Source organism: Chionomys nivalis, chromosome 13 (genome assembly GCF_950005125.1).
Source record: "Chionomys nivalis chromosome 13, mChiNiv1.1, whole genome shotgun sequence".
In the NCBI taxonomy this organism is placed as follows: Eukaryota; Metazoa; Chordata; class Mammalia; order Rodentia; family Cricetidae; genus Chionomys; species Chionomys nivalis.
In genome coordinates this window covers 35,927,771-35,953,735 of record NC_080098.1, presented here as the reverse complement: position 1 = coordinate 35,953,735, position 25,965 = coordinate 35,927,771, and the positions used below count along the sequence as shown (strand labels likewise).

Below are 25,965 nucleotides of genomic sequence, written 5' to 3'. Positions count from 1 at the left end.
TAGAGATATGATGGGATGCTCTCAAGACACATCTTTTATTTCTTGGGTTTTGTCTGCATGTATGTCTGTGTACCCACAAGTCCGAGGATTTCAGCTACTCTGGAATTGGAGAGATGATGGTTGTGAGCCACCATATGGATACTGGGAGCTGAACGGAATTCTCTGCAAAAGCAACAAGTGCTCGAAACTGATAAGCCACCTCCCCAGCCCCTGAAGACATGTCTTAAGGCAGAAGGGCAGGGCAGAGGCTAAAGCTTGCCAGCGAAGCACCTGCGATGCAAGTGTGAGAACTGGAGTATGGATACAAGGTACTCACAGGGCAAGCACACCAGTCGTTTAGTCCCAATATTCAGAAGGCAGACATGGGTCTTCCAGAGCGAACAGCTAGTCAGTCACCAGGCAAGCTCTGGGTCTCAATACGTAAGGTGCAGGGTAAACCAACACTGACCTCTTGTTCTCCACATCACTGCTACCCACACAAACTCACATGCCCATATACACACCATACATAAATAATTCCAGAAGGTCAAGGTGCCATCTTTCCATCTCTTAAAATGTTACCGCCTCCATTAACAACATATGGACGTATAGTGACAATAGGTAGCAAAACAGCACACCCTGTCTAAACTTTAAAGGTCAAATTCTCTTCAATTACATTTAAGTCACTGAACTGCCCCCCTGTTCATATTGATGACATTCATAAACAATCTGTTCTGTAAGTCTTTTATCCTAAGATGCCTGAGGGAGGAAACCCGATGAAAATAATGTGCCATGCCTAACTACTTGCTCACTGCTAAGGACCTACTTCCAGTGAAGGTTCTTCTCACACTAAGGAGGGAGCTGCAGTTCTAAACTGAGTATTTGATACCAATATTAATATTTACCCTTACGAGAAGTGCTTCCATAATCTAGGGAATCCTTTTAAATATGTTTACTACATGAGATGGAGAAACACATAGCATCTAGCACACCATGGTTTATTTAGTTACGTATCTCTGAGAGGAAACCACTGTTGCTTAACATTTGGTTGCTGTAGTACAGCTGCAGAGTAGTCCACCTCACTGATCCACACCCAGAAGGTGCATAACACAATTTGTAGCCTGTCTCATGAATGTATCAAAGTATACAGATTCTCTCAGTTTTAAAAGTCATTATGAATATTAAAACCCAGAACTGTCTTTTAAGGAAACGTAGGGGTGTTTGGTAGTAAAAGGAGTAATGAGATCTAATAACAAAGATACCTGAAAATTAGAGTGATTTTTATCATTCTACTTTGCAATGTAATTTCCAAAACCAACTATGATAAAATGAGAAGAAAGTATGTTCAAACTTTACTCTTAAAAGCTAGAACTTGGTTTTAACAGTTTATTATGATTATTATTTTAAAAATGTGAATCCATTAAGCCATGTAGAAATAAGTCTGCACAAACAAAACATACTTTAAACATGTGTAAATGGATAGACTGTGAGATCTGAACTGTCCAGGCACATCTCCATCACGCTATGGCTGCCAAGTAGTCCTTCACTTCCGCTGGGGTGAGCCTCCTAAAGCCAGCTTCGTTGCAGATCCCAACCTCTATGTTGTCTTCTGTCATTTGCCCTTCGAAACTTTCCTATTTGAGGAAGATAGGACAATGGTCAATTTCACAAGCAGTTCATTAGAAAAACTATCCTTTTAAAACCATCGGTGGATACTGAGCTAACCTTTAGAGTTAGGATGGCTGTATGAATGGCATCTTCCAGTTCTAGGTCTTCATTATATCTAGAGAAAAACATTGAAAACACTGCTGTTAGGGCACTGTTTAGATTCTTCATGGCTATTTTAAATAAAAGGACAGTAAAAGCATTAAGTCTTTTAAAAATCTAACCCTCTTAAAACACTAAGTTGTAGTATAGCTGCAGAGTAGTCCATGATCTCAAGGATCCACACCCAGAAGGTGCATAACACAATTTGTAGCCTGTCTCATGAATGTATCAAAGTATACAGATTCTCTCAGTTTTAAAAGTCATTATGAATATTAAAACCCAGAACTGTCTTTTATGGAAACGTAGGGATGTTTGGTAGTAAAAGGAGCAATGAGACCTAATAACAACAGGCTCCAAAGCCACAGAGAAACCCTGTCTCAAAAAACTGAAAAAAAAAAAAAAAAAAAAAGAAAAAAGCACTAAGTTCTAAGAACATTCCCTAATCATCTCAGTGAGTTATCCCCAAACAATAAAGTGAGTGACACAGCTACCGAACTTCTAACACCATGAAAAAGCATCATTATTAAAAATATTTTGTTTTAGCAATACTACAATGTCAGACTATTGCTAAAATCCTTTATTACTGGCTATAACACAGCACTGAAAACTCATTAATATGTAAAACTTAAAGTGCTTTTTATGAAGATTGAGATTACAGTGTGATCAAAAGTCTAAGATCATTAGTAACTATAACATGAATATTACGTGAAAATTGTACAAAGAGTCATCTGTTAGACCTCAGCCATAAAACTTCCTATCCAAAATATCAGAGACAACGACGACACTGAATTCAGATATAACTGTGAGTGAAGCAGCTTGTGTGCACAGCACTGACAGCAAATTTTATACAACACACCATTCTTAGACATACATCATGTGATCTGCTCATTGCCAACTACTAGGCTCACAATTTGTTTTGTTTATAGCACAGTCTGAACCACAGCCCATTCTGCAGTCCAGGCTGGCCTTAACTGGAAACAATCCTCACAACTGCTGGATTACAGGCATGGGCCTCCATATCCACCTATCTCAATTTTTAATTTTCATAAGTCATTATTAAACATCCTTTTTTGTTTGTTTTTCGAGACGAGGTTTCTCTGTAGCTTTAGAGCCTATCCTGGAACTAGCTCTTGTAGACCAGGCTGACCACAAACTCAGAGATCAGCCTGCCCCTGCCTCCCGAGTACTGGGATTAAGGATGTGTACCACCACTGCCCGGCTTAAACATTCTTCTACTCTAAATATAATGGCTTTAAAAAAAAATTGATGGGGGAAATGAATTAAGAAGTAAACATTTAAGAAGCAACCAATGACTGGGCATGCTGGCACACCACTCAGGAAGCAGAGGCAGGTGAATCCCTGTGAGTTAGAAACATGGTCTACATGGCAGCTTAAGAAGAGCCAGGGCTACCTAGAGGAATCCTGTCTCAGTCACCCCCCAAATCCCAAAAACATAAAAACTTTAAAAATGAAACAAGGTTATGCAATATCGTTAGGAAATGAGTAATATTACCACTAAATACACCAAAGATTAGGAAATCAAGATTTAGGGCGTTTTCTCCTTTATCTTTAACTAGACTCAAATACAGAATGATACACTGAGCCTGTTGGACTCATGAAACTAATCACGTAAAGAGACCTGACATCCGTAAGATCAGTCTGCCCAGGATCTGACCCTGGAGGCCTACCTCTTCTCAAGGAAAGTCTTCCCGTTCACGTAATTCTTCCCCATTGCTGTGGCCTTCCAGGCAAAGTAGGCTCCCTAACCAGGAAAGACAGACATTTTAAAACACTTGGATAACTCTATTCCTCTTACATCTGTAAACTGCTCTCTAACATATAAAGTCATGATTAGTTATTCAAGTTGAGTGGAAATTTCATAGAAAAGATTTTGTTTAAAAGTTATACAACAGATGAAAAGTCATGAAGGAACTCAGAAGTTAATTTTGACTGTGATAATGTCTACTCAGGTATGTATCTATGTACACACATACATATCAAAACTCATCAAACAGTAATAATGAGTTAGAGAAATTACTGTAAACAAGACTACTTTAAAGGCTAGATAAAAGGAAGTAGGAGTTAAAGTAAAATACCAAGTAAGTGTTCAGCTTAATAGACTGCACGGATCTAAAGCTGTGCTGCCACATCACCCTGAAAACTGGTGGTCACTCATCTTTAGTGGACAGATGAGACAGCTTTGCATTGAAAGCATCGCAGCCTTTGAATATTGTAATGGGGTTGTGAAAAGCTGGCAACAGTAAAAGGTTTCCAAATATTTAACCATCAAAAAAATAATTCAAAACTCTATGTAAAGAATCCAAGGTGTTTTGGGCAGCTCTCTCCCACGCTTTGGCTCTGAACACGCACGTGCTCTCTGCACTGTCTATTCCGACACGCCACACACCAGCCAACACTGCCTTGAGACATACATGCCGGGGAGAGGAGTTGCTTTTACTATGCTTAAAAAATGTTTTCTACTTTTATAGAAACATAATGATCTAATTATAAAAAAATAAAGGACAATGTTTTAGTATCATCATTCCTCAGCCTAGATGCCACTGTTAGAAATTTAACTGTTGTTTGAGTTGCTGAATTCAGTTTCATAAAAAAAAATTATTAAATGAATTTTGGATTGGGATTAGAATTTCCAACAATTTTTGAAATGGCCCTAAGCATTTCCTGCCATTTCTGTAGTGAGTGTTTTTGTGAAGTCTTTAAGCACTGACAATCATAAAATCGAACTCTGAAACTCCAAGGGCCTGCAGATTCAAGTATTCTATGACTTACTCTTTCTGAAATAATAGAGGAGCCTATCCATCTCACATTAGTATGCAAACTTGCTTCTGTTTTTAATAAAAGGTAAAAATATATGCATACCAAAGAACTGTTTTTAGATAGGTTTCTTTGTGACTGTGAGTCACTATTTGGCTTCTGTATGCATTTTATATTTACCATAGTTACAGATAACTTTACCAGGTGGAAAGGGGTGGCGAGTGGAATGTCTATGAAGCCCTATGTCTAACAGCCTCACCTGAGAAAAACAAAGACATGCACAGAGGAAAACTCATGGCGAGGGTTAGACAATGCCTGTTTAGTCAGCAAGGAAAAGGAGAGCAAAGGGGGAACGCAGTTCCCACACTGCCTTCCTCTACTGGCTGGGAAGGCAGTGTAAGGCTTGTATCGAGAGAACTTGCAATGATCTAATAATTTATAAACAAGAATTCACTCCCTAGTCTTTTTCTTATGCTTCTCCTCAGAGCAAATGGAACAACGTGGAAAAAACTCAAATATCAACCTTATATCAGTGCTCTTGCTTTGAGAGTCACACTCAAGACAGCCCCAGCAGCAGACTGATGGCAAAGATTCTAACACTGGCCTCCTGTCATGCATCTGACTTATGTGCTTCCCAAAACAACAGCTCGAGAGAGCTGATGGAATTCCATAGCGACAGCAGCTCATTCTAGTGTATGCTAACAAACATGACCCAAAAAAGGGCAAAAACTAATGTGGCACACACTTCCTGATGGAAGAAAAGTGCCTCAGAAGTGCTGAACGCGCAAATGTGCACTACTTTATACTTTTTCAGAAGAAGTGAAGGGCTTGAGCAATGGCTTACAGCTCTTTGAGAAGACCCAAATTCTAGTCCCTGCACAAAGTCAGGTGGCTCTCAACTACCTGTAGCTCCAGCTTCAGTGGGACCTGACTTCTCTGGATTCCATGGGCAGCTTCAGTCACACACACACCCACAAAGACACATGTATACGCTGGGAGATGTCTTTCTGCACACTTGAATATGTGTTGCTCTCATTGGTTAATAAATAAAGCTGCTTCGGCCTATGGCAATGCAGGATAGAGCCAGGAGGGAAATCCAAGCAGAGATACAGGAAAAGAACAGCAGAGTCAGGAGACACCAGCAGCCACCCAGGGAGCAACATGCCAGAGCACCAGTAAGCCACTGGCCACTTGGCAATACACAGATTAACAGAAATGGGTTAATTTAAGTGTAAGAGCTAACTAGTAGAAGTCTGACCCATCAGCCAAACATTTACAATTAATGTAGTCCTCTGAGGGATTACTTTGGAAGTGGCTGCGGAACCAGGCAGGACAGAAAAGCCTGTTTACATGTACACACATAATTAAAGGTAAAAATAAATCTTTTAAAACAAGTGGGGGGAAAAGGAAATGGTGAATTTTAAACTTTTATGGTTTCAACTTTTATTAGATATATAAAAAGCAATTCTAATAAATGCTTCAAATATATGTAATGATACTTACAGATGGATCTGACTGAAATAAATATGGTCGTCCCTCATTCCACCCACAAATAAGTAAAGAAACACCAAATGGACGAACACCACTGTAGAAAGAAAATGAAAAAGATTTATATATTTTCGCAAGTAAAGCAAATTACCAAGTAAACTGATTTAGACTTCTTAACTTTAACTTCTAAATGAACCAACTTAAAATGAATTCTTTTTATTATAGCTGGGAAGAGCAGTAAGCCTAAACCAAATGACGTAGCACCTTGCTTCCCAAAAGTTCAGGAGAAAGTAGTTCTCAGTGTAACATCATTACAGAACTATGTCAAGAGGCAGAACATGGTGCCATCCTGGGAAAGGGTTAATAATGCTTGTTTCTCAGATGGGTTAAGTCTGAAAGAAGTGGATTAGTTTCTATGGAGGTCACTGCCTGCTCTTCTTTTACCATGTGACATCTCCCCATGCAATGCTATCTGCCAGAAAAACCTTACGAAAACCAAATTACCTGTATAAGTGCAAACCACGTCCTTGGACCCACAGAGCTCAGATATTTTGTTGGAGCAACACAAATTAGAGTGTACACACACCTATAAAGGTGCCACAGTTTAAGCATGGAGAAGCACACCCTAACAAATCTAATAAACCCATCTTCCCCACAAGGCTTGTGCATCAGCAATTACTTTCACACCATCTTATTCACCATATACTTAAGGCTACCAGGGAGCGGGAGAGATGGCTCAGCAGCTGGAAGCACTGACTGCTCTTCTTGCGGTCCTGGCTCACAATTGTCTAATAACTGTAAACTCATAGAATTGTCATGGAATCCAACGCCCTCTTCTGGTATGCAAACATACAACACTCCATATACATAAATAAAAACAAAATAATTCTTTAAAAAATAAAACTGGTATTAAAATGTTATTGCTGTTTTACATGCTCACAATCACTTTAGGTTGAAAAGCTAAGTACAGAGGCACTGAAGACTGCCTATAAAGAATCACCAGCAAAGGGCCCTTCTAAAAATCAAGATGCTTTATTCTGCTGCGGAATAAGAACACACTCTTTTCCCCTTTTCTTCCTTTTGAGACAGCATCTAACTATGTAACCCAGATGTGACCTGAGTTTGTCATCTACCTCCCTCAGTGTCCCACGTACTCAGCTTACAGGTGTGCACCACGACATAGTCACATTTTCATCTTAATTACTTCAAATCAAAATCAGAAACATTTATATGGCAGTGATTTTCTTCATTTGTTCAGCAAATACAGAAATAATAAGACTCCTACTCATTTGTTTTCTTTTACTCTGTTTTTTCTTCTTCAAATTCATGATACATGTCTTCAAGTAATAAGAACAACTTACCCTGACTGGGTATACTCCTGCATCACAGAGGCTACTCTCTGTACCAGCTGGGCTGTGGGGATGGGTTCTTGGTAGACAAGATAGTATTGCTGGGCAAGTTTCCGAGCTCTGTGCACAAGCACTCTAAGGCAATAAGAAAAATAGTTATGAGACTCTACTAACTACCCACAACTTTCGTCTAAAAGCACACACACACAAGCTTGACATGCATCTCTATCAGCTCAGAAGAGTCTCTTGACACCTGAGAAACAAAATGAGAAGCAGGGACTAGAGTACAGATAGTAACACATTTAGGGAGTTGGAGAGATGCCTTAGCAGTTAAGAGCACTGGCTGCTCTTTCTAAGGACCCAGGTTCAACACCCAAGACCCACATTGGTGGCTCACAACCATCCTAACTCCATTTTCAGGGGATCCAATGCCATCTTCTTGCCAAGGGGGCATTATCTGCACATGGTGCAGAAAAACATACACTACACACTGTAAAAAGATGACATTTAATTTACAAAATAAGAGCTTCATTTCTCCTTCTGTGACTTCCACCAAACTGCCCCCCTTATCTTGAGAACAGTCTATTTATACTTTACTCAGCCATCCCAAACTTAGATGCATATGAGCATACGCATTCAATTCTGGGCATATTTATTTCCCTCAGCCTGTCTTTTCTACAGTCTACCTTAAGTATTGCCTACAATTTAAAATAGCCTTCAAAGATTAAACAAATAGTAAATAAGAAGCTACATTTTACATAAGGTATGAAAATCATACCATTGTGATGGTTAATCTTGTCAACATGACTACAATTGTAATTTACTAAGATTCAAGGTGCTGCAAGGGCTTTTAAAAGTCAAGATTATTTGAAGCAGAAAGACCCACCCTAAATATGGGCTATACTTTCTGATGTCAACCCAGATACAAAGGTCACAGGACAAGGAAATTGCTCTTAGCCTTCTTGCCTCACTCTAGCTGGATAGTATCTATACTGGTGCTGCCATCAGTACTAAACACAGCTTCTTCAGGGTTCTAACACAGATGAAGACCAGCAGCTCTGAAGAACCCTCCAGGACTCCAGCACTAGACTGGGACTGCTTGTTGTGTGATATTTGGATCAGATTCTAACGATAAAGCTTGCTTGAAGTCAGAGAGGGCAGAGCTAGCCACTAGCTGACCAAAATGAACCATAGAGGTTTTGGAGGACTGAGGACAGATAGGATACAGGAAGTAGTAAGGTGGGCTGAGAGGGGAGTTCAACCCTTTCTGGATGGAGGAATGGAAGAGGTAGGTCACTGGTGGCTTCTCTGCCGCTTCTCTGATTATTCAGGTTCTTACCCTGATACCTGACTCCCAGTTTTTTATTTATGAAGAATAATTAGATAAACGTGTCAACTGCTGAACCGTCCGGCCTCATGGACTGAATAATAACTACCACACTGTCTGCCTTTCTGCCAGCATGCAGCCAGCTAGAGTATCCTGACCACAGCCTACATTGGTCTAATAACCCCATGGTATATGTGGGAGGAGGGTGTATGTATCTTCTATCAGTTCTGTTCCTTTAGAGAACCCTGACAAATACAACTATACAGAAATGAAATACATTCAGACAGATTTATCCTCACCCCCCAGGCCTACTCTCTGAAATATACACATTATCTCTCTCGAAGACACTCGCGCCTTCTATCTAAAGCGTATCTGATGAACAGCAGTCCACTGCAGTGTCCACCCTACACGGCGGTGGAGAAGTCCCACAGCAGAAACGCCAATCATATTCTGGTAGCCCTGTTGGCTTATAATTCCAAGTGAAACTATCTTGTTTCATAAAATTCTTTTATTTTAGTTATATTCTCTTTCAACTTACCGGTACCCCAGTGTACAGGGATACTATCTCCTCTCCAGTGAAATAAAAAGGGAGTGATTCTACAGGCCTATGAATCCTGGCTGGCCACTCAGAAACCTTCAGTGGCCTTAAACACATTTGTCCCTTTGATAAGAGCAAACATAAACAGAATGAGGCTAACTCTGCATGGTCCATGCTCTCTCTTGTTGCCTGAATCACCTTAACAATATTTTATTATAAATGAATGCATTTTATGATTTTTAAGGTGAATCAGAACACCAAAGCCCTTCCTACCAAGACCTTGGAGAAAATGAAATAATGATGAGAAAAAATAGGTAATTTATCATCTCACAAGATCAAGCTCCACATAACCCGTACAGGCAAACTACATTTAGCTATCACCTGGCTGCCAGGACTAAACGGAACAACCACAGAGGAGGAGCAAGGTGATGAGAAAACACCGTGACCGGCTGTAGTACCTGTAATCTGGGCCCATGCCACTGTACACCAAACCAATGTGCTTGGTGATCGGTTCTACTTTGTGGACGCTCCTTTCATCATACAGGATGGATTTCTGTTTTTTCTCAGTGGCTAATACTACACCATTTGCAGCTTAAAAGAAAGGGGAAAAAAAGACAAATATTAGAACATGCTTTTCATTAGCTTTCCAGTTACAGATGCATTCAACAAATTTGCTGCTTTCTCTAGATTATAAAGCCTTTTTCTGGATTCTTATACAAAAATTACCTGAGAAATAATAAATCATTTTTCTGTCACTGGTCATTTATACTGCACAAACAAATCCCCAAAGCTGCAGGTAATACCCAGTCTCTCTCAATATTTTCAGGTTTACTGGTTTTAAAACAATAAACTTGGTAACTCTTCTAGTATAAATGATAAGAAAATTTTCTATAAGGACACTAGAACATATAATAATTTTATCTTTAAATGTTTTACAGTTAGCCCTTTATAAATAAGATAAAACTTCCAGAGAAAAATACTCAGTTGAAAAATAAAATAATAATAGTTTCCTGAGGAAAAAAACTACCTATGGAGTTATCACAATATACTACAATGACATACTTGCTATGAAATTTCAATTACCGGTCTGAATGCTATTTTCTTTAAACTTCAAAATTCTCTAACAAAAAGACTGTTGAGAACTATGCACTTACATACACCGTAACTCAGGTAAGCAGTAACAAGCATATGCAGTGAACAAAACATTTACTCACCTTTAATTCCCACTGAAGGGGCCCCTCCAGCTACTGCAGCCAAAGCATACTCGATCTGGACAAGTTTCCCAGACGGGCTTAAAAAGAAACAAAGGTCTATGTTCATGCACTTTCGAATATTTACTAGCTTCACTTCCTATCCCTGGCAACTTATATCATTAATAGTTTAATACTAAAAACAGTATTTTCTTCCTAAACAGCTAAACCTTATCATGCTTTTTGTTGTTGTTTTTAAGGTTGTTACAGTAAAGAAATCCGCTGTACAAATATTCAGATGTTTGCTATAAAAGATTCAGGGCTGAGGATGTGGCTACTATGATAGGTGCTTGCCTAGAATGCATGACACAGCATAAACCAGGTGGTAGTGCACCTGGGGAATCGGAGGCAGGAAGAGCAGCTGAAGGCCATCCTTAGTGACTGACCATTTTAAGCTAGCCTGGGCTACAAGTAATTCTGTCTCAAAAAGAAATTTTTAAAAATTTCCAGTTCTTTATGGTCTATATTCATTTGTTTCAGCTCCAGTGAGACCACATTTGGGATCATATCTCTTTTGTTTACAAATGTAAGTGACTACCATGCATAGTCTCTGCCATAGTATGTGATTAAATCATTTGCTAAGGAATTAAGGGGAAATCATTCAAAGTTTCCAAAACAAATACAACAAAATTGCATACCTCAGTTATCCAGAACTACAAAAAAGGCAATTTTCAAAGGAAATACAATATATTGTGACAAGAAGTATGTTCATTTTTGTTTTCAGAACGAACAATATTTGAATATCGATTTATCTACTAGTGGACAACCTTGAAAAAGCTCAATTGTTTAGGCTGTGGTTAGCTCATCCCTAACTCAACATACATAGGTGGTAGTGGAAAACCAGGTACAGGTAAATTCAACAAGTAGATCCTGGCTGCCTTCAGTCGGATCCTGAAGACAATAGTCAAACTACAGTCGTTTGTCTAAATTCTTCCGTGATGAATGTTCTTAAACAGGGAACGATGAGGAAATAAAGTACATATTGTGTGTGCCTTGAGAAAATGCATTTAACTTTCTCTCTATCCCATAACAGCAAAGTCTAAAATCTTTTTAAAGCAATATTTTCGTGACGAATCAAGCTCATCGACTTTAGCTTATCAGTTTGAGAGCGCCACGAAAACCAGACGGGAAATCTGCGCTTTCATTTTGGAGTTATAGTCTATAGCAGCATAGTAGAAACCGAAAGCAGAGTGAGCTGCGAAGCACACTGGCGCTAAATGGGAGACTACGACTCGGACTTAACAGTACAGAACGATTTCCCAAAGGAAAAAGGACGTCTCATACATCTGAGCAGGAATCAGTTTCCGAAGCTCCCTATCTGGGCCAGGAAGGAAATCCTAGTCCTGAATGGACCAGCGGAAACTAGGCTGTCCCATAGCAGCTTTCTCTAAGCTAGAGAGGGAAAGCCAGCGCCTGGCTCGGAGCCTGCAGATCCTCAGCCCCAAAGGCGACGGGCCCCTGCCTGGGCCCAGGCCTGGCACCGCACATGACTCTGCAAAGCTGCGAGTCCAGCCCCATCCCCGCACGCTCCTGCAGAAACACCAGTCAGACCCAGGACACGGGGGCCTGGTCTGGGGAGCTCTTGGGACCTGTGATGCGTGGAACCTGAGGGGCCCCCCGGGTACCTGAAAGTAGTCAGCGAAAAGCTGTAACCGCGCTCTGCCATCTTTACTCAGGAAGTAGGGAAACAGCCACGCCCATGCACGGTACGTCTGTTTCCTTTAATGTTCTATTATCTCTGATTGGAGGAGAGTCGGATGCGCTCCAGGGGCAGCTGGGAGTTGGAGTTTGAGGATCCCAGGCAGTCGGTCGCTGAGTGCGCGCGCAAGCCTAAGGGCGGCCCTGCGCATGCTCTGATCAGGGAGGCGGGGCAGCGGGAGGGCTTGCGCACGGTCCCGGCAGGCATCCCTCTCCAGTGAGAAACATGGCCGTCTCCTTGCTGCTGCTGTCCTTCCCGTGGCCGGCGCGTCCCCGACCGCTCCGGAGGTGCTGGGAGCTGCTGCAGCAACTGAGGCAGAACTGGAACGGCCTTGCCAGTCCCCAGTGGGGTCCGTAAGGAGAGAGTTCGTGGGGAGTGGGTTGGCGGGACTTCTGAGTTGTGTGTGAGACACAGCGCGTGCTTTTTTGGTTGACTTGGAGGGATTGAGGATGAGAAGCTGTTTCTGTAGCTCTGGAGGTCTGGAACTCACTGTGTAGCCCAGCCTAGCTTCGAGCTACTGGTATCCTGGATGTTAAAATTTAAATTGCTTTACCTTTTACAGCATATCCCAGAAGTGATAATACCTAGACGATCTGAACAGATTTATTCAGTTAGATCAAAAATGCCGTGTGATAAATATTTGTCTCCATGTGCTACCTGAAATAATCATTCCAATCGATTCGGTGTCCAGTGGACCAAAAAAGTTCCCAATGTCACGCAGGCAGTCCAGAGCTGTTAGAACGTCTGGGCTCTATGTAGCAAAACATAAGGTCTGTTGAGAAAGAATGCCAATATAGAAAACTTTATGTATTTTTTTTTATCTTTTGGGCTTGGGGGGCGGGGTGAGACAAGGTCTATCCGTGTCCAGTCTGCCCATATGTGCCCGATCCTCCTGCTTCAGCCTCCCGATTTCTGGAGGTCTGTACCTGGGTAGCTTATGTACTGGTAAGAAGTCCAAAGAATGGAGCGAACTGTTGCAAGTCTGAAGAATAAAAGGAAGGATAAAGGAATACTTTCTGAGCAGTTTAGAAAAAATAATTGTGAAACACTTGATAGGGTCCTACATAATAAAGTTCCTTTTCTTAGCACACAGGTCAAGATTAAATATTAAGGAAGAATGTAATGGCTTTAGAAACGTATAAGCTTTCTAAAGGAGCTAACTGGGTCAGAATACTATGGTACAGCTGATGGCCAGCATAGTCATCTCAGTGCTGGTCAAAGTATATGTAAGGAATCTCACAATTAAATTTACTTGTACATTATTTACTACTAAACTACAGCGTCCAGCATTGCATAAGGCAAGAAATGCTTAATAAACCAGTTGCTTCAGTAGGCTGGACTAAGAAAACATTCCATTTGAATTGTTTTAAATTGCGTTTTGTGTGAACTTTAGTATTTTAATAGCTGGGGCTTATTAATACCTGTTTACTTTGACATTCTAAACTGTGTATGTCAGGCCAGCCACTTGGTTCAGTAGTAAAGGGCCTTGGTGCCACGACCTGAATTCTAGCCCCAAGACCTACACGGTGGAAGGAGAGAACTAACTCTGAAAGTTGTCCCCTGACCTTCACGTGTGCATACATATACACATACTTTACAGGTATATCTAATGACGTGTTGATTGTTGACGAGAAGGTATCTATAAGTAGTCGTTTAGAGATTGATTCTGATCTCTGTTTTGTTTTTAGCACCAGCATTAGCAGTCCAGGGTCCATCCATACTCACAGATCCAGCCCACGACACCAGTGGAAACAAAGAGGACTCCGGCTTTTTAGATAGTATCTTTTGGATGGCAGCTCCCAAAAACAGACGCTCCATTGAAGTTAACCGGTGTAGGAGAAGAAACTCCTGGAAGCTTATTAAAATTAAGGTAATGTGTGTGTGTGTGTGTTGGGGGTGTGTGTGTGCACCCATTCTTCCCCAAGCCTACCATTGACAGACCTCTTATTCATACAGCAGAGTGTAGTAGGGAGCTGCGGGCCTCTTCCCACAGTCCGGCTCATGGCTGCCTGGCTAGCTTATGCCCCAAAATAACGACACACAAACTCTATTCTTTTAAATACTGCTTGGCCCATTTCTGTTCATGTATGTAGCACCCCAAGGTGCGCTTACCGGGAAGATTCTAGCCTACGTCCATCCTGGGTCAGAGCTTCATCATGTCTGCTCTGGAGGCCCGCAGCTCCCTACTACAGATGGCGCCCACGTGGATAACTGCATCCACAGAAAGCCTGAGAAAGCTTGGGAAAGAATAGAGTAAAGCGTGTTTTCTTGGTAGCAGCAATTTCTCGGGTCTGCTCTGCTTGCTAGAGGCAAGCAAGCGCTCTCATCTAAGAGAGGCTTCCTGACTCAGCTTCAGCTGTGAAACCTTGCAGCTCATTTAAGAGGTCCTGCCACGAAATACTTAAAACGGTGTTGGTGAAAAGCTGAAGGCATGCTTTTCGGTTTTCAGCCGTAGCAGGAAAAAAGTTGTGCTGTTTTAAAATGCCGGCTTTGTGGGCCATCCTGCCAGGGCAAACTCTTGACTGTTTGAGGCAGGAGGGCCGACTACAGAGAGAGGACTTGATTGTTGTCTGTGGATGTAATGCTGCAGTTTGCTTGTTGGCAAAGACCTTGAAACGCCACAGAGTTGTGATAAACATGGCTACAGCTGGTATCTCCGCCATGAGGCTGGAAAGCTAAGGAATGGCACGGCTTTCGTCCTACTGATATTGCTTGGTAAATTAAAGACTCATGTGGTCAGAAAAAGAGAGATACAGTAAAGAGAGATTCAAAGACAAAAGAAAACTTTAAATGATTTACAGTGTGTTTAAAAATATATGCAGGCTGAAAGTTAAAGTTCTTAAAAGTAAAATAAGGAAGAAAGAGAGTAGTTGGGTGTGGTAGTACACACCTTTAATCCCCAACACTTGGAAGGCAGAGGGAGATTGACCTCTGAGACTTCAAGGTGTGGTAGCACACGCCTTTAATCCCACTGCCTGGGAGGCAGAGACAGACAGATCTCTGAATTCAAGGACAGCCTTGTCTAAAGAGTTATTCCAGGACGAAGATATACAGAAAATATAAAGTAAAAGTAAACAAAATAGAGTTAAAATAAAGCTGCACAAAGATGGAAATTACACAGAGAATCTTGATACTGTATGCTATTATGCTCTCTTTGAATTGTTTGAATGCTGAGGAAGGAGCAACAGATGCTAAAAGATATTTGTTTATAAATGCTGCTGAACTAATCCAAGATAGATATTTACAATATACCTTGACTTCAGAATTTGGATCTAAGGATATGATACTTTGGAAAAGAGTTTCTTCTTTTGTTTTCACAGAGGATGAGACCCTGTTGATTTTTTCTATCCCAATATGGTATGATAGACCACGTCCTCCTGAAGGGTTGCTGTGAACACCTTCAAAAAATTACTTTGCTCAACTGCCGACTGAGAGGAACCTAGCACACAGGTCATACCATGAAAGACTTGATTAACAGCGCCCCCCTTCAGCAGGAAGCAGTTTGGAGAGAAAAAACTGCGCCCATGTTCCCATATATTGTTTATAAATGTTCTTTTACATATAAAGGGGGAGCTAATATAGATGTGAATAATTTGCATTGATATGAATCTTGGTTTACTGATATTAATTTAAGGTCAATTTTATTATATGTGTATGTATTTCTGATATTGATTAAGGTATTGTGATGTGTAGTTCACTTAAAAATATAATGTATATAGGTTGTTAATGGATAATTATCAATAATAGTCAAGTTTGTAGTCATGTTAGATTTTCTAGATGTGCATGCTTATATTTTAGATAGACATTCTTCATATCTTTCAAAGATTATAAAATATGGCATTTTAAGTGCTTTAATAACTTAGGGTTTTTCATGACAATGAGACACTCTGCTCCTGGCAGCACCAATCTACTTCAAGAAGAAAGAAGACGGGCATCGAAGAGGCACCTTATGGAGTTTGATAGCCATTTGGGCAAGAAATTGCTCTTGCCTGGACTGTTGCATAAACTGGACACAGAGAACCCACAGAGAGAGGACTACTGAACTTGCCTAAAGGTGAGATGATCTTTCGGGGTTCCTGATTCATGAAGGAGTCTGCGAGACATTCTGCAGGACACAGCAGATAGTGACTGAACTGACTTTGAAATTTCCTGCTTCATGGAAATGTGTGCTGGAAACTATGGGCCTTTAGGCCGAAGATGGATGCCCCAACGGTACAGAGAAACTTTGGGTGACTGTCAAGGTAGCGAGATGTCTCTGTCATTTCTAGAGTTTAGAAGTTGCTTATTTCTTGTTTGCTTAGGTAATATTATATCCTTCTGGAGTCTTTGGTAGAGTTGAAGAATAGATAGTTATAGTTTTCTTTAGTTATGATAAAGATAAAATAGATGTAAATATTGTAACTGTAATTCTTACTTGATAACTGTTTTGCTATATGTAATTTTGCTATGTTAGACCCTTTCCTTTTTGTTTAAACAGAAAAAGGGGAAATGATGGAGGAAGGTCATTGGCTAATAAAGAAACTGCCTTGGCCCATCTGATAGGGCAGAATTTAGATAGGTGGAGTAAACAGAATAGAATGCTGGGAGGAAGAGGAAGTGAGCTCAGATGCAGGGCAGCTCCTCTGAGAGACAGACGCCATGCTCTCCTCTCCAGAGCAGACATGATGAAGCTCTGACCCAGGATGGACGTAGGCTAGAATCTTCCCGGTAAGCGCACCTTGGGGTGCTACATACATGAACAGAAATGGGCCAAGCAGTATTTAAAAGAATAGAGTTTGTGTGTCGTTATTTTGGGGCATAAGCTAGCCAGGCAACCATGAGCCGGGCTGTGGGAAGAGGCCCACAGCCCCTACTACAGCAGAGGAATTGGCTTTATAATAGTCTTGTCATCTTGTTTGGCTCACCGTAGATCAAAAAGTAATTTAATTCTTCCTTGATGTCCCGCTGTGTTGATGGCTCCTTGTTGATTATTTATTGTTTGAAATTAGAGGACTGATAGAGGTCTTAATTTTAAAAAGTCACGTGGGGGGCGGTGGTGGTGCACGCCTTTAATCCCAGCACTTGGGAGGCAGAGGCAGGCGGATCTCTGTGAGTTCGAGACCAGCCTGGTCTACAAGAGCTAGTTCCAGGACAGGCTCCAAAAACCACAGAGAAACCCTGTCTCAAAAAAAAAAAAAAAAAAAAAAAAAAGGTAAAAAGTCACGTGGGATCCTCACAAGCAATTCTTACGTAAAAATCTCCCAACTTTTTCCTCTGCTATTCTTAATGTGGAATTCACTAGAGTTACATAATAAAATATTCTCAGGCCAGAGGGTAGATAAGAGAATGTGAGAATAGTTTATTCATAGGCCATACAAATAAAAATATACTAGATGGGTAAACTTGAGTTCTAGCCCTGATTTTCTTCCTCATTTGAACTGTGTTACTCTTCTCTCCGTTTTACTGTTATTTTTTAAAGTTGAACGAGATAGTATATAACCTCATATAGCATGAGCGCTCTCAGAAAGATGCAGTGTCAGCATCTTAGGGCTCCTGCTGGCTGGTGATTGTGTACTATATTTCCTGTCGTTAATGGGTTTTTCTTTGTTTTCAAGAACAATATAGACGTTTGCCCTGAATGTGGCCATCTGAAGCAGAAACATGTTCTCTGTGGCTACTGCTATGAGAAAGTACGCAAGGAAACAACACAAATCAGACAACAAATATGGACTCAAGAAGGGGGCCCCTTTAAAGCCCCAACTGTAGAGACTGTGGTACTGTACACGGGAGAGAAACCATCAGAGCATGATCAGGGCAAGAGGATTATTGAACGAAATACGAAGAGGCCATCTTGGTTCACCCAGAATTGATATTGAAGACGTTAAAAAATAATAATTTCATAGTCTCTAAAATCAAGAGTCTTTGCTTTTATGTTGTGCCTGTTTTCATATCAATGTATTTTAAAAATTGACTTTATTAGCTGTTAATTTTAAATGAAGTAATTTGAAGAGTGCCTCTTGAATAAACTCAATATTTATGCAAAGGCGTAGTGGATTAATATGTGTGTTTCTATAATGCTGTTGGGTCTTAATTAAACCTAAAATTTCCCCAGACCAAAACATAAAAAAGTAATAAAATTCATAGCTAATTACATGGACTGTTCGAATTCTTTCGGATTTTTGAAATGATATTTGTATCAATGAGAAAAGGTTGTAGGCCAGGCCCATCGCACACTTCTATAATCCCAGCATTCAGGAGTAGAAGCAGGAGGATCTTGAGTTCCAGGCCAGCCAAGGCTACAAAGTGAGACCCAGTCTTAAAAAAAAAAGAGAGAGAGACTTTCTTCTTTATTGTTTTAGCAAAATTGTCTTTGAAAGATTTGCTTTTATGGAACATACTGTGGTAATTTCCTTAAATAATAGTAATAATTCTTACTTTACATTAATCACATTCCAGTGTCATTGTAGATGTTTGTGAGATTGTTTGGAGAATTTTTTTTAATGAGATTAATAAATTCCAGTATATAAAGAAATATACTATGGATATAGATTCGACTTTTCTTCCACTATATCTTTTTAGTTCACTTCATAGTCCAGTATTTTTACTAACTTACAGCAATAGCATCTTTACATTCTCCAATCCATTTTTTATTTTCACTTGAATTTCTGAGTCCCTCTGTAGTCCATGACTTGCTAGCTTATTTCTTCACTCCAAGTACAATTAAGATAGTTTATTGAAGAAAGGGAATTACAATTAAATGAACAACAACAAAATTCTTAACAACCACAGTAAATAACTTGGAATATATCTAAAACAAAATATCTACCATGATAATATGAACATTCACTAATTGGAAATAATTGCAGCCCTAAACTTATTTGAAGAGAAAGTCAAGAAGTGTCTCTGAAACCAGGCAGTGGTGGTACATGCCTATAATCCCAGCCCTCAGGGAGGCAGAAGTAGGCAGATCTCTGTGAGTTCAAGGCCAGTTTGGTCTACAAAGCAAGTTCCAGAATAGCCAGATACAGAAAAATCCTGTCTCAAAAAATTAAAAAAATAAATAAAAAAGAAAAGGAGTCTCTGGACACTAAACTGGGGGAACGCTTTTCCCATGGGACTTCCAATCAGGTACTGTAATAAGGTCATCCATGTGCACATTTTACAGACAAATGACCAGTTTCATGGAATATATTAAACTGCAGTCCAGTAGAAGCAAATCTTAAAACCTAGGGAGCGTAGAACCCCAGTGAACAGCTCTTTGAAGGACTGACTCACTCCAAAAAGGAAAGAAAAAACAAAGGAGTTGGTTATGGATTTTTGGACATTGTTAAATCAGCCCACCACAAAGGACTTTTTTTTTATTTTGGCAAGTCGGTAATGTGCTGTATGTCAAATTTTTAGTTGAATTTACTAGAAATTAAATCTTTGGTTCAGAAAACCGAGGCTCATCTGTTACCTCCTTGGTATCACCTGTTGATTGACAGACTGCAAAATGTACCTTAGGTAACAAATCCTCCAGTTGAGAGGCAGCTCATAGGGGTTGAGCCCTTACACACGGGACTAATTCCCTTGGAAGGGTATTCAATTTTTAAAAGATCCTTTTAAAATAGGGATTATTTTTTTGTAGTTTCTGTGGCAAACCCAAGATAAACCTTGTAAGTAATGCCTAGAGTAGGCCTTTAAGGTACCAGTTGATGAGAATTCGATTCTATCTTCGGGATTGCTTTATACGGCCACCCCCACCCTTCTATATACATTATATATTATGTATATATATATATATAATATATATATATATATACTTTACTGCCTATGATTATAATTTCTTCGTACACTAAATAGACTATCTTCAGCTACAGTTCCTAAGTGGCGTCATTTTAGGGGCTGTGTTTTGAATAACTTGATCATCACTCTCTCAGACAGAAGTGTTTTCTAACTGCTGTTCTTTACTGATTTCCACAGCCAAGGGCATCTGGATCATCAGGGTGCTCACTGGACACCATGACCCACTCTTCATGGAGTAGCTCTCCACTGAAAACACTCCTTAGAAGGCCCATGCCTTTGTATTACCCGCCAGGGTTTCTCAGGATCCCCACTGACCTGCACATGCACCTTTTCCAAGTTCGGAAGTCACTAGTGAGTGTTATGGGTGCGATTTGGAAGAGAATGGGAAGAAAACTAGAGGTCCAACTTACTCCAGTCTGCTGGACCCAGGTAGTCAGGCTTAGGGGTAGCTTTACGGTTCCTGCCTTTAAACCATGTGAGGAGCTGCCGTAATTCAGGTAAACCCTGTGCAGCCACACTAGAGGACCACAGTTAACTGCAGGGTCTTCTCAGTAACAAACTGTTAAAGCCTAGCCGTGCTAGAGACACAGCCTGCCTCTATCAAAGCCACCAGCCTGTAGCTAGAGAGCAAGATTACTTTAGGGGAAGTAAAAGCAGTCTGCAGTGTTGAGTGAAGGCCACCGACAGAAGAAACAATTGAGTCTCACATCATTGTTCAGGACTTCTCTTAATCCTCCTGGGAGTTAACTACTACTCTCTCAGTCTCTTCCTGCCCGACATTCTTGGGTACGTGCAACCTGCTTAGTGTAGGTACCTTGGCATGAGCATTTCTCAGGATAAATAAGCTCAGGATGATATAAATACTGTTTCTCTAATAGTAAAATTTTAGGGGCTAAAAGACACCTTCTCATCAATACTATTTGAATTCCATAGTTGTAATCAAGATCAGTTCCCTTTCTGCATCTTCTGATACTTGACAATATCTGTAGACATGGATTACAGATTGGTTGGGAGCAACTAGATTCTGCTGACTAGAAGACAGGGATGATACTCATTATTTTCCCTTATCTGACTCAAAGTTAAAATTCTATTTTGATTTTTTTTAATGTAATAATATTTTTTCAGCAGGCCTCACTGTGCCATTAGTAGTTGGACCTTTTTGTGGGGACTGCTGGCTCCCCAGTAATGTCAAGGAGACTTATTAATTATTAAAGCTCAGCTATAGCTCAGGCTTGTTACTAACTAGGTCTTAGAACTTCAATTAACCCATTTCTATTACTCTACGTATTGCCACATGGCTTGTGGCTTTCCCTGTCTTCCAGCATGTCTTGTTCCTTCTGTGTCTCCTGGCAAACTACCTTTCTTCTTCCCAGTATCCTATGTTTGGCTGTCCTTCCTATACCTCCTGCATAGCTCATGGCTGTTTAGCTTTTTATTAAACCAATAAGAAGGTGCCTTAGCTGGGCCATGGTGGTGCAGGCCTCTGTTCCCAGCATTCTGGAGGCAGAGGCAGGTGGATCTTCATGAGTTCGAGGCCAACCTGGTCTACAAAGCAAGTTCCAGGTTTTCCAGGGTTGCTACACAGAGAAACCCTGTCTCGAAAAACAAATAGACAAACGCAAAGAAGGCGCCTTAGCAAAGATACATCTTCACAGTATGCAAAAAGGTTATTCCACAATGGCCTTCCTCTCTTTTCCATATTTTAATCTCAGAAATAGCTTTCGTGTCTGTGCCTCCAAGTCTAGTTCTCCTTTCAACCTGAGACTCAAATATCCAAGTAATACAAGTTATCTATTAGAGTATCACTTAAACTTTTAACACATCGCAGCCTCAACCTTCCCAGGTAGCCTAGCTTGGCTTACTTATTCAATAAGTACAACTATTTTATAGACTAATATTTTGAGGTTAGAACATTAAAAGCACTGCTAATTAGACCCATCTTCACCTGCTAGTCACACCCATCTACACCTGTTAGTCACACCCATCTACACCTGTTAGTCACACCCATCTACACCTGTTAGTCACACCCATCTACACCTGTTAGTCACACCCATCTGCACCTGTTAGTCACACCCATCTACACCTGTTAGTCACACCCATCTACACCTGTTAGTCACACCCATCTACACCTGCTAGTCACACCCATCTACACCTGCTAGTCACACCCATCTACACCTGCTAGTCACACCCATCTACACCTGCCAGACAAACCCATTTCTACCTGCTAGTCACACCCACCCCTACCAGCAATCTGTACCCGACTTTACCATTTTGAAAAGAATCAAGTTGCTTCAGCAAAACTCTAGTCATTATGTTGTTTTCTCTTTTCCTTCTCAAGCACGGCAATTAACGAGCAACACCTTGACTCTATCCTCTGTCTCCAAAGGGTGTTTAATTTAGAGAGACCAGAAGGGGTACAGTAAGGAAAACGCATTGGAGTGGGGGCAAGAATGGACTTAGAATACTGGCCTGGCAGTCGCCTGGACCAAGAGATGTGGTGCAGACCATGATGGTGATATAGAGACATATAATGGAATCTGTAGATGGAAGTAATGGGATTTGCCACATTTCATAAAGAGAACAAACTAGAGTAGGTGGACAGAGGTCAGAAGGTACAAATGTCAGGTAGGTAGTCAGTCCCACACTGCTGCCAGCAGCCTGGGGAGCTGCATTTCCCTCACGGGCCCTCACTCAAGTAACACTCAAGTGTCCTTGAGTCTGACCAGATGGCTCAGCCCGGTGATCTGAGTTGAACCCCAGAGACCCACATGGTGGAAGGGAGGAGTAGCTCCCAGATGTTGTCCTGTAACTGACCTGGCAGGAACAACTGTATCCTAAAGGCTTATTTCAACTGCCAGACTATTAAGACAATGATTACCAAGAAGTTGAAATTTCCCCAGTGATCCCTTGGTGGAAGAAGAAAAACACTGAAACTTTGTGCCAGACAGAGGAATATCTTGGCTCCCGGAAGAGATATTTCACACAACTCTAACAATTTGTCAGACTGCATTGCCAGTTAAGAATGAAGCCCAGATGGCAGGGCCACAACTTGAATGGGACTGCTGCTAAAATGTGCTTATTCCTGGCCCTCTATTTAAATCTTAATCTCATTTCAGGTCCCTGAAGATGGCTTGCGGTGGGGGGGGGTCTCCCTGGATCTTGGGGCTTCTTCCCAATGTGAGGAATCCCACATTAAATAAATCTCTTTTCTTTGTTTTATTATTCATTTGGTTATTGGTTTACTATTCATTTGGCTTGTTTCAGTTGAGTCTTCAAGGATAGGTTGCTGAACCAAGCTTCTTGAATTATGGACTATAAACCCAAGTTCAGAAACATTCTGACATCCACACATGTAAGTTGGAAAGTGCACACACATACACACACACACACACAATAAGTAAAATGTAATACAATTACACAGAAAAGAATTTCAGAATGATGCCAGCTGAAGATAAATTATTGCAAAATTTAAGAATAAGGGAAAATAAAGCCAGGTGTGGCAGTTCACACCTTCAATCCCAGCATTCAGGAGTCAGAAGCAGGTGGATCTCCTGGGATTTGATGCCAGCCTAATCTACAAAGTAAGTTCCAGGACAGCCAAGGCTACATAGAGAGACCCCGTCTAAAACAAAACAGAAAATAGAAGAGAACAAGGGGAAAAGACAGACTTAAGCACAAGTGGGAGATGCAGTTAGATGTCAGATTTATATGTAGGTATTTCTTCTTGCCAATTTCTATGTTACACTGATAATATCCAACAAAGGATAAAGATTAAATAAAATGTAAAAGTTACAGTTTAAAAACTGAAAATATTGTGAGTTTTAGATTATGTAATTTTTCTTAAAAACTTCTTGGATGGCCCCACCCATACACACATGCCAATACTAACTGGACTTAGTGGTTGGTTGGTTGGTTGGTTTGTTAAGATGGGCATGGTGATGCATACCCTTAATCCCAGCACTTGGGAAACAGAAATGCAGATCTCTGTGAGTTTGAGGACAGCCTGGCCTTTATAGCGAGTAACAGGCCAGCCAGGGCTACATAGTGGACAACAACAGACTCACACCTGAGAGATGAGAACCTGGTAATTACTTGGTCCTGGAGGTTGAGTTACATTAGCAGTCAGATTGACCCAACAATGGCTGTCTCTCACTGAGGGGTAGGGCAACCACAGGTAGTTGCTCAGTCCACAGGCAGAGTGCCTCAACAGACCAAATCTGGTGCTTCTAGAAAGCCCAGAAGATTCCTGGAGATCCCTGGGTCTCTGGTCCACAAGGAAAGCTTGGAAATACTGGTTCTGATATAAGCATAGGAACCAGCAGCAGCAGGACGAGTAAGTCCTTGTTTCTGTAACTGGTCATGTGGCCCTAGCTGATATTTATAACCCTTCATCTACTATCTATCCTGTATTTCTTCAACCCTCAGGAAGCACTTTAGCAGATCTTGGTTATTTACCTAGACAGGTGGCCTGCAGGGTCTGGTCTGTTTGTCACCCTTTCTGGATGTGTTATAGTTTTACACTGGCTGTGATCACAGGACACGGTGTGAGAAGAGTCACCCGAAAGGATCTCCTGCCTTCCAGACACACTTCCTTAGCGGTAAAATGGGTACTATAGTCAGAAGCAATGCTATTTGAAATTAGCTTGGGTGAAACACCACTTGCAAAAAGGCAAACTCATGACCAGCATAAGAATTCCAGTAAGGACAAAATGTTGACCCCTCCATTATGGAAGTTGTTCAGTGTAGCCAACTTGCCACCAGGGTACGACTGACTGGTCACCCTGGGTTAGAGTGCCATATCAGGAGTTCAGTGTTGGTCTAAGACTGGCAGATTTGACACTTAGCAGCCGCTGTAGCCCAGTCAGCCTTAGTAAGTGGAAGTCCATGTTGTCGAGTCCATGCATAGCTTCTATCTCTGCCACCATGGTCACTTTGTTCATGGGCCTATTGACAGGATGGTCTGGGGAAGAGGCTGTCCACAGAACAGGTCATCTTGTCTACTGAACCCTTCTGGAGTGGCTTTTGATGAGCATTTACGTGGTGCACAGGCATTTTCACAGCCTTCGCCATTGGAGAGGTCTATCCATGTGCCCCTTGCCCAAATGTCTTTCTCTCCAATTTTCTAACCATGCTCCTTCTAAGTCCCTGACCGTCCAATCAAACTATTGACCACAGTCCATGAATCAGTGAACAGTCCCACATCTGACCATTTCTCTTCCAAGAAAAATGTACAATGACAACCATTGCTTGAAATTCTGCCCACTGTGAAGATTTTTCTCCACTAAGGTCCTTCACAGTTGGTCCAGAAAGGGGCTGTAATGCTGCAGCTGTCCACCTCTGGGTGGTGCCAGCATAGTGTGTAGAGTCATCTGTGAAAAAGGCCCTAGTTTTTCTTAGTCAACTCATCTAGGAGCATCCTCCATAAAGCAAATTGTCAATGCTTGGGTTCAGAAGCTGTTGTAACAGTAATAGGAACCATAGACATCTGGGCAACCTCTTTGTACAACTTGCTTGTAACCCATCAGGACCCGATCAGGCCCAATCACACATACTGTTTCCATTTGATGATGGATTGCTGCTGTGAACTTCTAATGTTATGGCTTGGTGAATCAGGTAATATCCAGTTCATAATGGGCACTTCAGGTCACATGGCAACCTGGGGACCCATTTTCAAATGATCAGTTTCTACTAAGACCCTATAACAAACCAAGAACTGCCCATCATTAGAATAGTTGTCTGTGATTGAGGCTGTCTGTCACTTTGTTCCAAAGGGCCTTTATTGTGATTCACCTTTAGGGGCTCCCATAGACTCCAAATAGCATCCCTCTGCCAGAGACACCTCAAGTACCAGTGAGTCTGCTAGATCATACAGGCCAAGTGACAGAGCAGCCTGGATCTGTTGAAGAGCCTTTTCTTGTTCCAGGCCCCGCTCAAATTAGCAGCTTTTCTGCTCACTTAGTATAGGGGCCCAAGTAACAAGTACAAGAGAGGAAGATTGTCTCTGAAATCCAAAAATGCCCAGTAAGTGT

General features: G+C 41.1%; 2 protein-coding genes across 2 annotated transcripts; one reads left to right on the top strand and one right to left on the bottom strand.

The window, feature by feature from the left end:
- Positions 1-1,351: 1,351 nt before the first annotated feature.
- On the bottom strand, positions 1,352-12,186 carry Psma2 (proteasome 20S subunit alpha 2). Its single transcript, XM_057787483.1, has 8 exons — positions 12,099-12,186; positions 10,438-10,514; positions 9,682-9,814; positions 7,371-7,493; positions 6,025-6,106; positions 3,435-3,508; positions 1,705-1,762; positions 1,352-1,613 (listed from the first exon to the last, which is right to left on the bottom strand). The coding sequence occupies exons 1-8, from the start codon at positions 12,137-12,139 to the stop codon at positions 1,497-1,499; spliced, it is 705 nt and encodes a 234-aa protein (XP_057643466.1). The 5' UTR covers positions 12,140-12,186; the 3' UTR covers positions 1,352-1,496.
- A 164-nt stretch (positions 12,187-12,350) lies between these two features.
- On the top strand, positions 12,351-18,301 carry Mrpl32 (mitochondrial ribosomal protein L32). The gene is made up of 3 exons (XM_057786902.1): positions 12,351-12,521; positions 13,861-14,042; positions 17,767-18,301. Exons 1-3 carry the CDS (start codon positions 12,398-12,400, stop codon positions 18,019-18,021), a joined length of 561 nt encoding a protein of 186 aa, XP_057642885.1. The 5' UTR covers positions 12,351-12,397; the 3' UTR covers positions 18,022-18,301.
- Positions 18,302-25,965: the final 7,664 nt, after the last annotated feature.